This window comes from Bos grunniens, chromosome 11 (assembly GCF_055505025.1).
Source record: "Bos grunniens cultivar Pamir isolate PY7600 chromosome 11, Bosgru_T2T1.0, whole genome shotgun sequence".
NCBI classification, from domain to species: domain Eukaryota; kingdom Metazoa; phylum Chordata; class Mammalia; order Artiodactyla; family Bovidae; genus Bos; species Bos grunniens.
Genome location: NC_141175.1, coordinates 75,821,444 through 75,835,725, shown reverse-complemented (window position 1 = coordinate 75,835,725; position 14,282 = coordinate 75,821,444). Strand labels below are relative to the sequence as shown.

Below are 14,282 nucleotides of genomic sequence, written 5' to 3'. Positions count from 1 at the left end.
TAAGGATTTTTGCATCTATGTTCATCAGTGATATTGACCTGTAGTTTTTTTTTTTTTTGTGGCATCTTTGTCAGGTTTTGGTATTAGGGTGATGGTGGCCTCATAGAATGAGTTTGGAAGTTTACCTTCCTCTGCAATTTTCTGGAAGAACTTGAGTAGGATAGTTGTTAGCTCTTCTCTAAATTTTTGGTAGAATTCAGCTGTGAAGCCGTCTGGTCCTGGGCTTTTGGTTGCTGGAAGATTTCTGATTACAGTTTCAATTTCTGTCCTTGTGATGGGTCTGTTAAGATTTTCTATTTCTTTCTGGTTCAGTTTTGGAAAATTGTACTTTTCTAAATGTTTGTCCATTTCTTCCAAGTTGTCCATTTTATTGTCATATACTTGCTGATAGTAGTCTCATGATCCTTTGTATTTCTATGTTGTCTATTGTGATCTCTCCACTTTCATTTCTAATTTTGTTGATTTGATTCTTCTCCTTTTGTTTCTTGATGAGTCTGGCTAATGGTTTGTCAACTTTATTTATCTTCTCAAAGAGTCAACTTTTGGCTTTGTTGATTTTTGCTATTGTCTCTTGTTTCTTTTGCATTTATTTCTGCCCTAATTTTTAAGATTTCTTTCCTTCTACTAACCCTGGGGTTCCTCATTTCTTCCTTTTCTAGTTGCTTTAGGTGTCGTGTTAGGTTATTTATTTGACTTTTTTCTTGTTTCTTGAGGTAAGCCTATATTGCTATGAACCTTCCCTTTTGCAGTGCTTCTACAGTGTCCGATAGGTTTTGGGTTGTTGTGTTTTCATTTTCATTCGTTTCTATGCATATTTTGATTTTTTTTAAATTTCTTCTGTGATTTGTTGGTTTTCAGCAGTGTGTTGTTCTGCCTCCATATGTTGGCATTTTTAATAGTTTTTCTCCTGTAATTGAGATCTAATCTTACTGCATTGTGGTCAGAAAAGATGCGTGGAATGATTTCAATTTTTTTGAATTTACCAAGGCTAGATTTATGGCCCAGGATGTGATCTATCCTGGAGAAGCTTCCATGTGCACTTGAGAAAAAGGTGAAAGTCATTGTTTGGGGGTGAAATGTCCTATAGATATCAATTAGGTCTAACTGGTCTATTGTATCATTTATAGTTTGTGTTTCCTTGTTAATTTTCTGTTTGGTTGATCTATTCATAGGTGTGAATGGGGTATTCAAGTCTCCCACTATTAATGTGTTATTGTTAATTTCCCCTTTCATACGTGTTAGTATTTGTCTTACATATTGTTGTGGTCCTATGTTGCTGCTACTGCTGCTAAGTCACTTCAGTCGTGTCCGACTCCAGAGACGGCAGCCCACCAGGCTTCCCCGTCCCTGGGATTCTCCAGGCAAGAACACTGGAGTGGGTTGCCATTTCCTTCTCCAATGCATGAAAGTGAAAGTGAAGTCGCTCAGTCATGTCCGACTCTAGCGACCCCATGGACTGCAGCCCACCAGGCTCCTCCATCCGTGGGATTTTCTAGGCAAAAGTACTGGAGTGGGGTGCCATTTATAATTGTTATATCTTCTTCTTGGATTGATCATTATGTAGTGTCCTTCTTTGTCTCTTTTCACAGCCTTTGTTTTAGTCTATTTTATCTGATATGAGTATTGCTACTCCTGCTTTTCTTGGTCTCTATTTGCATGGAATATCTTTTTCCAGCTCTTCACTTTCAGTCTGTATGTGTCCCTTGTTTCAAGGTGGGTCTCTTGTAGACAACATATGTAGGAGTCTTGTTTTTGTATCCATTCAGCCAGTCCTTGTCTTTTGGTTGGGGCATTCAACCCATTTATGTTTAAGGTAATTATTGATAAATATCCCATTGCCATTTACTTTGTTGTTTGGGGTTCGAGTTTATACACCCTTTCTGTGTTTGCTGTCTAGAGAAGATCCTTTAGCATCTGTTGGAGAGCTGGGTTGGTGGTGCTGAATTCTCTCAGCTTTTGCTTGTCTGTAAAGCTTTTGATTTCTCCTTCATATTTGAATGAGATCCTTGCTGGGTACAGTAATCTGGGCTGTATGATTTTTTCTTTCATCACTTTAAGTATGTCCTGCCATTCCCTTCTGGCCTGAAGAGTTTCTATTGAAAGATCAGCTGTTATCCTTATGGGAATCCCCTTGTAGGTTATTTGTTGTTTTCCCCTTGCTGCTTTTAATATTTCTTCTTTGTGTTTAATCTTTTTTAATTTGATTAATATGTGTCTTGGGTTTATCCTGTTTGAGATTCTCTGGGTTTCTTGGACTTAGGTGATTATTTCCTTCCCCATTTTAGGGAAGTTTTCAACTATTATCTCCTTAAGTATTTTCTCATGGTCTTTCTTTTTGTCTTCTTCTTCTGGGACTCCTATGATTTGAATGTTGGGGCATTTAACATTGTCCCAGAGGTCTCTGAGTTTGTCTTCATTTCTTTTGATTTTTTTTTCCTCTCTGTTTCATTTATTTCTACCATTCTATCTTCTACCTCACTAATCCTATCTTCTGCCTCCATTATTCTACTCTTGGTTCCCTCCAAAGTGTTTTTGATATCATTTATTGCATTATTCATTATATATTGACTCATTTTTATTTCTTCTAGGTCCTTGTTAAACATTTCTTGTATCTTCTCGATCCTTGTCTCCAAGCTATTTATCTGTAACTCCATTTTGTTTTCTAGATTTTGGATCATTTTCACTATCATTATTCAGAATTCTTTATCAGGTAGATACCCTATCTCTTCCTCTTTGGTTTGGTTTGGTGGGCATTTATCCTGTTCCTCTACCTGCTGGGTATTTCTCTGCCTTTTCATCTTGTTTATATTGCTGTGTTTGAGATGGCCTTTCCATATTCTGGTAGTCTATGTTTCCTCTTTATTGTGGAGGTTCCTCACTGTGGGTGGGGTTAGATGGGTGGCTTGTCAAGATTTCTTGGTTAGGGCAGCTTGTGTTGGTGTTCTGGTGGGTGGAGCTGGATTTCTTCTCTCTGGAGTGCAATGAAGTGTCCAGTAATGAGTTCTGAGATGTCAATGGGTTTGGTGTGACTTTGGGCAGCCTGTATATTGAAGCTCAGGCCTATGTTCCTGTGTTGCTAGAGATTTTGCATGGTATGTCTTTCTCTGGAACTTGTTGGCCCTTGGGTGTTGCTTGGATTCAGTGGAGGCATGGAGGTGTTTGATGAACTCCTATCGATTAATATTCCCTGGAGTTCTCTGGTGTTCTCAGGATTTGGACTTAAGCCTCCTGCCTCTGATTTTCAGTCTTATTCTTACAGTAGCCTCAAGACTTCTCCATCTATACAGCATCAATGATACAACGTCTAGGTTAATGATGAAAAATTTCTCCACAGTGAGGGACCCCCGGAGAGGTACATAGAGTTACATGGAGAAGAGAAGAGGGAGGAGGGAGATAGCGGTGACCAGGAGGAGAAAAGGGGGAATCAAAACAGGAGAAAGCAAACTAGCCAGTAATCACTTCCCTATGTGCTCTCCACAGTCTGGATCCCTCAGAGATGTTCACAGAATTACACAGAGAAGAGAAGAGGGAGGAAGGAGACAGAGGTCGCCAGGAGGATAAAAGGGGGAATTAAAAGGAGAGAGATAGATCTAGCCAGTTCCCTAAGTGTTTTCCACAGCCTGGAGCACACAAAGAGATTCACAGAGTTGGGTAGAGAAGAGAAGGGGGAGGGAGGCAATAGAGGCAACCTGGTGGAGAAAAAGGAGAGTCCAAAGAGGGAGAGAGCAATCAAGTCAGTAATCTCACTCCTAAGTAAAAATGGGTACTGAAGATTGGGTTCTTAAAGGTACAAAATTGATAACAAATACCAAGAAGAAAGATTAAAAATCTAGAGTAGAGGTTAGATTCTCAAAAATACAATAAAAAAAAGTCACAAAAATTATAAAATATATATATATATGAAGTTTGCTTTAAAAATAGGGTCTTTTTTTTTTTTTTTTTTGCAAAGTAATAGTAGGTTATAAAACTGAAAATTAAAGGAGTAATAGAGGACTTAAAATAAATTTTTAAAAATTAAAAAAATGATAATAGTAAAAAAAATAAATCTAGGGCTTTCTCTGGAGCTGTTGTGGACAGTGTGGGGTCAGTTCATTTTCAGATCATTCCTCGATTTGGCTTATACTTCTCAAGATCTATAGGCCCCTTTCTACGTAGTAGTTGGTGCTAACTACAGGGTTTTAATCTATTGCACCTGTCACTTCCAAATCGGTTCCCTCAGTTTATTTTAGCTTGTTTGCTGGTCTTTTCAGTATCTAATTTCTGCCCTGACACAAGGGGGCGCTGGTGGTCACTTTTTTAGACTGGTTCAGTCTGCTGTGGGGAGGGAGGAACACTGCAAACAAATATCACTGGCATGTTAGGGTAGTGCTCACAGTGTCTCAACCACACTGGGTTTGCCCCCACTCACAGCGTATGTGCTTTCCCAGTCTACACTGCTCAGGCTCTAGGTTGCTCTGCCGGGAACTGTCTGAGGTGGGCCCTGAGTTGGATGCACTTCCCAGGTCTAAGGCGCTCAGCTTCTCGGGTACTCCACAAAGGCGCAGGCTTGGTTGGGCCTGCATTTTGTGTCCTTCCCAGGTCCAAGCAGCTCAGGTGACCAGGGCGAGCACAGTCGCCCTCAGTTGGGGGCTGCATCTTATTGCCTCCCCCGTCCCAGCCGCTCAGTTTTCTGGGTGTACAATGGGCACGCCTTCTCAGGTGTGCTGTGTGTCTCTTCTGGGGAGCTGGCCTCTGGCTGCAACCCTCCCAGTGGATGTTGACCATCCAGAATCCCAAGAAATCTTGGTTAGCAATGAAGCCAGCTTGTAGTTTAGTAGCAGATGCCACTCTGGGGCCGAGATTGCCCCCTTCAAGCTCTGGCTGCCCCCGCCTGCCTGTCTTTGGCAGGGGATGGGCTGGTCCACACCCAGCTAGCTCTGCTCAGTCCTTTGTTCTGTGAGTGGGCCTGGCGGTATCTTAGGTTAGGGCTTTTTGCTTTTTCGAGGGATAGCTATCCCACAGTCTGGGTTGCTATCTCAAATTAGTTCCCTCAGATTGCCCTTGGGGCATTCAGGCCCAGTCCTTAACCCTAAGCAATGCAGCCTGTGCCTCCCTGTTCAGTCTCGGCTTGCTAGTGGCGATGCAATCGTCTGTGCTGCTTCTCCACTGGGAGTTGCTGTTAGGCACGTAATCTGTGGGTTTATTATTTTTCCTCCCAGTTATGTTGCCTTCTGAAGTTCCCAGGCTCACCACAGACCCACCGGTGAGAGTGTTTCCTAGTGTTTGGAAACTTCTTTCTTTTTTAAGACTCCCTTCCAGGAATGGATCTCCGTCCCTACCTCTTTTGTCTCTCTTTTTATCTTTTATATTTTTTCCTATCTCCTTTTGAAACAGTGGGCTGCCTTTCTGGGTGCCTGATGTCCTCTGGAGCATTCAGAAGTTGTTTTGTGGAATTTGCTCCGTGTTCAAATGTTCTTTTGATCAATTTGTGGGGGAGAAAATGGTCTCCCTGTCCTATTCCTCTGCCATCTTAGGACTGCCCCTATGAATCTTCTTGAAGATGAAGCATTTTGGCAAAAAGCATCAGAGTACAATGATAACTTGGTAAATGACAAAAGACTTAAAAAGTCAAGGTTAAAGACTGATTATAATGTGACTGACAAGAAACTTGGTTACTGCTGTGACATAACAATAATTTGAAGTAATTACTAAAATTAGACTGATGCCATTTACCATGATATACCAGGGTCTAGGAGTTCACATAATTTATAGAATATGTATATTACTGTTGTAACCATATCATACAATCTAAGAAGTTTTATTAGCACTTATTTGATAATTCTTCCCATGTAATTTAACATACCAAATTAGCCTAATGAGTTTAATATTCTTCTCTCTGAGATGGAAAGAATACAAATATTTTGAGGTGTTCTATGTACTCTTTGGAAAACCTCAAAGTTAGCTAGAGGTCAAATGAACTTAATGTAGAATTTGATCTTTGGGAAGTTTATCAAAAATATCAAAACATTGTAGAACACTTGATCAAGTAGAATGACAAGTTACTATGAAATAGTACCCATTCACTTAAACAAATACAGATCATTTAGAGGCAAAGACCTCTACACAGTCTCATACAAAAGAAGCTCAATATTTTAAGAAAACTTTGTCTTCTTAGAGGGAAAATTAAATTCAGATTTTGTACCACTTTACCTTTAAAATTCATTTTCTGAATTAAATTCAATTTTAATCTTAGCTAATTCTGACCATGCACAAAACTCGGTGTTCTTTCATGACAAATTGTCCACAACTTTCTCTATCCGTATTAATATGCCCCTCATTTTCTTTTATATTCAGAAACAACAAGTTCTAGGAGAAAACCAAGTTGTTTTTTTTTAACAAAACGCATTTCCATTACTTATACCTTTCCCCCCCCCGCTGAAAACACACATCCTACTTCCTTTCATACTGAAATGTTTCCCTTATAATTTTAAAACTTAAAACCTTAAACTCTACTGAAAACCAGGAACCATGTAACTGTGAACTGTGTGTCATACCAATACTTCTTGATTGGTATTTATGAATGTATTTTATAACCTCTAGAAACATATACACCTTCTCATAGAATTTCTTTCTTCATTGTGGTACAAGACATATGTTTCATAAACCGAACCATTCTTAGATTTTCATAAGAAGACAAAAGCGGTAAACTTTGACTTGGCCAGCAGTTAATGTTCCAGTATTTGTCCTAGTTGAAATGACCTAGATAGTGAATGATTTCTTGTAACTTAACTTAGTTTAATTTCAGGTTACCAAAATCTAGAGATACAATCCTTAAAAGAGATTTTCCCCAAACACAATTATTCTAAAGAGTTTACCTAAAAGCTCTTCATTTACTTCAGTTTTATTTACTTAAAAATTTTTGCTGACAAACTTTGTAACAGGAATAATAAGGCCTTATTTTATTTCTAGTAAGCCTAGGTACAATAAGTGAAGAAGGAAGTAGCAACACACCTCTGTATTCTTGCCTGGAGAATCCCATGGACAGAGGAGCCTGGTGGGCTACAGTCCATGGGGTTGCAAAGAGTAGGACATGACTTAGCAACTAAAGAACTAGGTATAAAAGTATTATACTTAATGTTGAAGGCTCTAAAGACATGTTTGTATTAATCAAACCAACAAATGCAAGTTAACTTTAATACCAGATGTTAATTTAATATTGAATATTTCCCAGATCATGTGATCCTGAAGTTCATTTTGGCCAGTTTTTATATTTCACAGTATTTATATCAGCACTTAATTTCCTTTAAGCCAATTAACTAGAGCTCTTTTACAGATTAAATGTGACAATGCCACACATCTCTGCAATATACATACATATTTGTACAAACACAAACAACCACAGAGCCTCATAGTTCCCATTCCAAGATTTCAGCTATGAATCAAGTAAAACAATGGAAAACCCATAAGTTACAAAGGAGATTTAATTCAGGTTAGGTTTCTGGCAGATGGAACAAATCAAGGTCACTTCTTTAGATAGCTAAACCCTTTTTATTAACATTTATGGAAAAGACCTCAAAGACAAATAAAAATCTTAAGTGTCAAGTCCCAAATTGGCTAACCACTTTCCTGAAATTTACATTTTAAAAAGATGGAGATAAGGTTTCCTGGAGAAGATCAGGTAGAATATTTGCATCTCAGACGCATAAGAAAAGAGAGGCAGGTTTCTCCCAGGAAGACTTTGTTACCTTAAGACCAGAAAAAAATTTTTCCTCAATACTCAAAAGCCTCCTAAGATAAGTAGGAAATGTGTGGGGAGTCGTAAAAGAATTGGGCTTTGGATTATCTCTAGAGCCACACCTCTGGTCCTTTAAGACTAGATTTGTAAAAACAAGGAGAGTTGGTTTTTTCCCCCAAAGAATTGGGTGGCCACCTCAATGATATAAAAGGACTAACACACGCATTCACGTATATGGAATATTTTCCTTTCCCTCATTTAGCTTAGAGAACAGAGCCCCTGCAAAAAAAAAAAAAAAATGAGCTATGGTCAGTTTAGCCAGATTGGTGGCCTTCTATTTTGGTAATCCAATTACAAACACTTTTGAGGATCCTCCCTGAACTTCAGAAATTGTCTCATACAGCCCTCAGTGAGGACTTTGATCTGAAGAGTCTTGCCTACAGCCCACATAGTCCCACTTCTAAAATGAAAAACACACAGTTCTGTCCAGCTCTTTGCAACCCCGTGGACTATACAGCCCATTGAATTCTCTAGGCCAGAATACTGGAGTGGGTGGCCTTTTCCTTCTTTAGGGGATCTTCCCAACACAGGGATCAAACTCAGGTCTCCCGCATGACAGGTGGAATCTTTACTCACTTTCAGTTCAGTTCAGTTCAGTCGCGCAGTCGAGTCCAACTCTTTGTGACCCCATGAATTGCAGCACGCCAGGCCTCCCAGTCCATCACCAACTCCCGGAGTTCATTCAAACTCATGTCCATCGAGTCGGTGATCCCATCCAGCCATCTCATCCTCTGTTGTCCCCTTCTCCTCCTGCCCCCAATCCCACCCAGCATCAGAGTCTTGTCCAATGAGTCAGTTCTTCGCATGAGGTGGCCAAAGTACTGGAGTTTCAGCTTCAGCATCATTCCTTCCAAAGAACACCCAGGACTGATCTCCTTTGGAATGGACTGGTTGGATCCCCTTGCAGTCCAAGGGACTCTCAAGAGTCTTCTCCAACACCACAGTTCAAAAGCATCAGTTCTTCGGCGCTCAGCTTTTTTCACATTCCAACTTTCACATCCATACATGACTACTGGAAAAACCATAGCCTTGACTAGACGGACCTTTGTTGGCAAAGTAATGTCTCTGCTTTACCCACTTCTAAAGGCAACCACTTAACAGTCTCTTCAGAGTGCAGCAACAATTCAGAAGATCACAACAATGAGTACACAAATTAAGATAGAGGGGCACAGTAAAATTTTAGGTACCTTTTATATCATTACTCTTTCATAAGCCTTCTACAACAAATCTTTCGATAAGATTATTTTGGACTTTTGGAAGCCTTTGGGGGCTGCCAAAGACCAATTAAAATAGGTATGTTAGTTTAGGATGAGACTCTCTAAAATTTTAACAACTTAGATATTTCTCAAATTTAAAATATCTATAGATATTTATGTTAGTCAGTCAGTTGTGTCTGACTCTTTGCGACCTCATGGACTATAGCCTGCCAGACTCCTCTATCCATGGAATGCTCCAGGCAAGAATACTGAAGTTGGTTGCCATGCCCTTCTCCCTTCTTCCCAACCCAGGGATCGAACCCAGGTCTCCCACATTGCGAGCAGATTCTTTATCGTTTGGGGTACCCACGAAGTGCCCCCCCACCAACATGGATATAGCCCTACAAATATTTTTTTTACTGCTAATCTAATTTTAGAAAAGAGAAAAACTCTTAACTTGTTTCCAGGAGACCCTGTGGGAACAGATCCAGAAGACTGCCAGCTTTACTTGTTCACTCAGCCTTGTCTTCGAGTGTCAAAGCACCCCAACTCGGTCATTTCAGAGCCTGATTTTCTATACTCCCCAATTAACTACTTGTAAACATACATAAACCCAGCCTGTATTTCCATAGGTGACTTTACACAGGAGCCATTTGAGGCACAATTTCCCAGTATCAATTTGTAGCATTATTATATTTTCTGAGGACAGTGTGGTATGGTGCATATGTGCTACTTTTGAGTCTAGCAACCCAAGGATTTATCATTGGGTTGCTTCAGCGTCTTTCATATGGTTTGGTTTGCCTTCAGTTCAGTTCAGTCACTCAGTCGTGTTCGACTCTGCGACCCCATGGACTGCAGCACACCAGGCTTCTCTGTCCATAGCCAACTCCCATAGCTTACTCAAACTAATGTCCATCAAGTCGGTGATGCCACCTAACCATCTCATCCTCTGTCGTCCCCTTCTCCTCTCACCTTCAATCTTGCCCAGCATCAGGGTCTTTTCTAATGAGTCAGTTCTTTGCATCAGGTGGCCAAAGTATTGGGAGTTTCAGCAGCATCAGTCCTTCCAATGAATATTCAGGACTTATTTCCTTTAGGATGGACTGGTTGGATCTCCTTGCAGTCCAAGGGACTCTCAAGAGTCTTCTCCAACACCACAGTTCAAAGGCATCAATTCTTTGGTGCTCCATTTTCTTTATAGTCCAACTCTCACATCCATACATGATTACTGGAAAAACCACAGCTTTGACTAGACAGACCTTTGTTGGCAAAGTAATGACTCTGCTTTTTAATGTACTGTCTAAGTTGGTCATAACTTTCTTCCAAGGAGCAGGAGTCTTTTAATTTCATGGCTGTGGTCACCATCTGCAGTGATTTTGGAGCCACAAAAATAAAGTCTGCCACTGTTTCCATTGTTTCCCAATCCATTTGCCGTGAACTGATGGGACCAGATGCCATGATCTTCGTTTTCTGAATGTTGAGTTTTAAGCCAGTTTTACACTGTCCTCTTTCACTTTCATCAAGAGGCTCTTTAGTTCTTCTTAGCTTTCTTCCATAAGGGTGGTGTCATCTACATATCTGGGATTATTGATATTTCTCCCAGCAATCTTGATTCTAGCTTGTGCTTCAACCGGCCCAGCATTTAGCATGATGTACTCTGCATATAAATTAAATAAGAAGGGTGACAATATATAGCCTTGACATACTCATTTCCTGATTTGGAACCAGTCTGTTGTTCCATGTCCAGTTCTAACTGTTGCTTCCTGACCTCCATATAGGTTTCTCAAGAGGTAGGTCAGGTGCTCTGGTATTCCCATCTCTTTAAGAATTGTCCACAGTTTGCTGTGATCCACACAGTCAAAGGTTTTGGCATAGTCAATAAAGCAAAAGTAGATGTTTTTCTGGAATTCTCTCTCACTTTTTTGATGCTCCAATGATGTAGGCAATTTGATCTCTCATTCCTCTGCCTTTTCTAAATCCAGCTTGAACATCTGGAAGTTCAAGTTCATGTACTACTGAAGCCTGGCTTGGAGAATTTTGAGCATTGCTTTGCTTTGAGCATGTGAGATGAGTGCAATTGTGTGGTAGTTTGAGCATTCTTTGGCATTGCCTTTCTTTGGGGTTGGAATGAAAACTGACCTTTTCCAGTCCTGTGGCCACTGCTGAGTTCTCCAAATTTGCTGGCATATTGAGTGCAGCACTTTCACAGCACCATCTTTTAGGATTTGAAATAGCTCAACTGGAATTCCATCACCTCCACTAGCTTTGTTCATATTGATGCTTCCTAAGGCCCACTTGACTTCACATTCCAGGATGTCTGGCTCTAGGAGATTAATGAGTTGAATTAATAGTTAGAATTTTTAAATATATGGCTGAATATTTTGGTAGTTTTAGTTAAATATTTCTCAACTGCCTTTTTATATTGACTGAACAGTTCTAATCAAAAAAGATTACACAGAAATATTTTATGTATTCTGAGTGTTCAAGGCTCTGGTTCCTTTTGAAGAACTAACAGAGATATTTGAAGCATGAACAAAGAGAAAAGCCTTCTTACTTTAATTGTAGACAAATAATTTTCCTTAATACTTAGTGAACACTAAGTAGATTTGGTTCTGGAAAGTAAGGACAAGAGTCATTCTGCAACCTTTCTTTTTAATGAAGAAAACATTCTTATTAATGCAGCTTAGGTGCTTGTTTGCTCCATTTAACAGCTATTCATGTGTATTCTCAGATGGTATGTGTGAAAAAGTCAGTTATAAAAAATGTTGTAAGCACCTTATTCAGAATAAGGTAGCACCTTCCCTGGTGGCTCAGACGGTAAAGTGTCTGTCTACAATGCGGGAGACCCGGGTTTGATCCCTGGGTTGGGAAGATCCCCTGGAGAAGGAAATGGCAATCCACTCCAGAAATCTTGCCTGGAAAATTCCCATGGATGGTGGATCCTGGTAAGCTACAGTCCATGAGGGTGCAAAGAGTTGGACATGACTAAACGACTTCACTTTTCACTTTCAAACTATGGTGGAGGTAATGGAGATAATGGCAACCTCCTTCAAAAGGTCGCATGCACACACTGCTACACTCAGTGCCTCCAACCCTGCAGCAGGCCACTGCCAACCCACGCCTCTGCCAGAGACTCCTGGACACTCATGGGCAAGTCTGGATCAGTCTCTTGTGGGGTCACTGCTCCTTTCTCCTTGGTTCTGGTGCACACAAGGTTCTGTTTATGTCCAAGAGTTTCACCAAGGTTCTCCCTATGACAGCCTAAACCATCACATTACTCAGAGAGCCCGATTATCAGCTTCTGTTGTACCTCCCCATCCAAGCATTACTTACTTAATGGTCGTAATGGGTTTTCCCCATATAGGACTACTGCTTGCCATGAGGATTAATTCTTAGGCACTTTTATAAGGTTATGGAATAACCTTATTCCATAAGGTTATGCCTGAGAAATATCTTGTGTCCAGAAGGAGCAAAATGTCCCTTTATTCTTTCAGTTCAGTTCAGTCGCTCAGTCAGGTCACTCTTTGCAACGCCATGGACTGCAGCATGCCAGGCTTCCCTGACCATCACCAACTCCCGGAGCTTACTCAAACTCATGTCCATTGAGTCAGTGACACCATCCAACCATCTCATCCTCTGTCATCCCCTTCTCCTCCCGCCTTCAATCTTTCCCAGCATCAGAGTCTTTTCAAATGAGTTAGTTCTTCGCATCAGGTGGCCAAAGTATTGGAGTTTCAGCGTTAGCATCAGTCCTTCCAATGAATTTGAGGACTGATTTCCTTTAGGATGGACTGGTTGGATCTCCTTGCTTTATTCTTTGGATCTAAATAAATCAGTCTTTCATTTCACTAGCAAAAGTTTTGTTCAGATCATACATCAACTTATTTTTTCTTTTATTTAAGACAAATTTAACATAAGTTTAGCCCCCTGTGTTTCCCTGGACTTCTTGCCCAGATCCCTTAGGTCCTGCCTAGGAAATGCACCAGTGCCCCTTAAGACTCTTAAGTATTAAGTGAAAACCAGCTCAAATAAAATTTTTAGGATCATCACCCAAAATTGAGATTTGAATATCAGAAGAACTCACAGGAACATCTGAGGACTACCAGAAAGCTGGTGGGGCTCACTGGGCCCATGCTGGTACCAAGCACCAGTTTCAGGCAGACTCCAGGTGTCTTCTAGCCAGAGTGTCAGATACCCTGCCAGCTATACCAAGCATATGTCAAGGAAAATTAATCAGTCAATCTAAGGAAGAAATGGAAAGAAAAATTTGAGGGTTATAAACAGGATGAGCACTCATAAAACTGAGAACTGTTCTACCTGTTAGAAGTCAAGGCAGAGTTACATAAGTTATTTGACACAGAGGTCTACACATTAAATGGCATATTATTGACAGTTTACATTCTCCAGATCTCAGCAGCCTTTTACAAGTCAAGAAGCAATATTATCCTTTAAGGAATTGTCTTATCCATGCTAGGAGAATGTTGTTCTTCATTGTTAAGCAGGTATTTTTGCTGATGGGTGAGGTTTGGTCAATACATAATGCAGACACATAAAACATAGTGTGTGGAAAGAGGAAGTCAAAGGACAGAGAAAACTTTATGCTCAAGTTTTTCTTGTCTTGCCCCCAAAAAATGAGTTTTATTTCAAAGTCCCTTTTAAAATCTGCCAATGACAGCTATTCCCATCTCAGCACCTTCCCAATTAGTCACCATTTCTGAATGTTAGCCTCTGTTACTCTCAGTAACTGGCCTTTGAGGAGAAAAGAAGTGGAATCAAAAGAGTAAAGAACAGTCAAGAAGAGTCTTAAAGCTTAATTGTTCTCTTCCTGGTCTAGAGCATGCTTATTAATAGGTCTCTAAGTACACAGTTACAGCCCTGGTGATATATGTGAACAGGTGGGTTCCTGAAGGCAGACTCATTAACCCCGGCAATGTTTAAGTCCAGGAGAGGAAAGGAGGTTGTATTTGTTTCAGAACAAATGAAACTTTCCCTCAAATCATACCTCGTCTAAACTGTTAAGGTTTTGAAAGAGAAAGAAAACTTAGTAAGCTTAATTTTGCATTGTGGAAAGGGAAGGATGAAGTTGAACCATTTGAAAATACACATTTTATATATTTCTCGAGCTTCTGTTATATAATAAACACTATAGTAGGCACTGGAAACAAAGTGCTGAAAAAATGGCCATGGTCTTCAGTCCTTACCCAATTCACAGTCTATAGGGATGACATACTTTTAAGTATTTCCTGATGCCAGCACAAAGCTCATTTGACTATTAGAAGTGTTTCCTGCTGCTTTCCCAAAAGTAAAACTCA

At 40.2% G+C, this 14,282-nt stretch overlaps 2 protein-coding genes across 4 annotated transcripts in view; one reads left to right on the top strand and one right to left on the bottom strand.

Annotated features, from left to right (window-relative positions):
* LOC147363332 (uncharacterized) overlaps positions 1-14,282 on the top strand; it is a 791,043-nt gene that overhangs the window by 749,303 nt on the left and 27,458 nt on the right. The gene's annotated exons all lie outside the window — the stretch shown is intronic.
* LOC147363331 (uncharacterized) overlaps positions 10,577-14,282 on the bottom strand; it is a 342,275-nt gene continuing 338,569 nt past the window's right edge. Inside the window, exon 6 of one of the 2 annotated variants that reach the window (XM_086327055.1) lies at positions 10,577-11,293. In XM_086327055.1, coding sequence (XP_086183181.1) covers positions 11,272-11,293 — 22 coding nt within the window. In that variant the 3' untranslated portion in view covers positions 10,577-11,271. Of the gene's footprint in view, positions 11,294-12,652; positions 13,213-14,282 lie in introns of those variants that run through there. The other variant, XM_086327056.1, reaches the window with a different exon arrangement.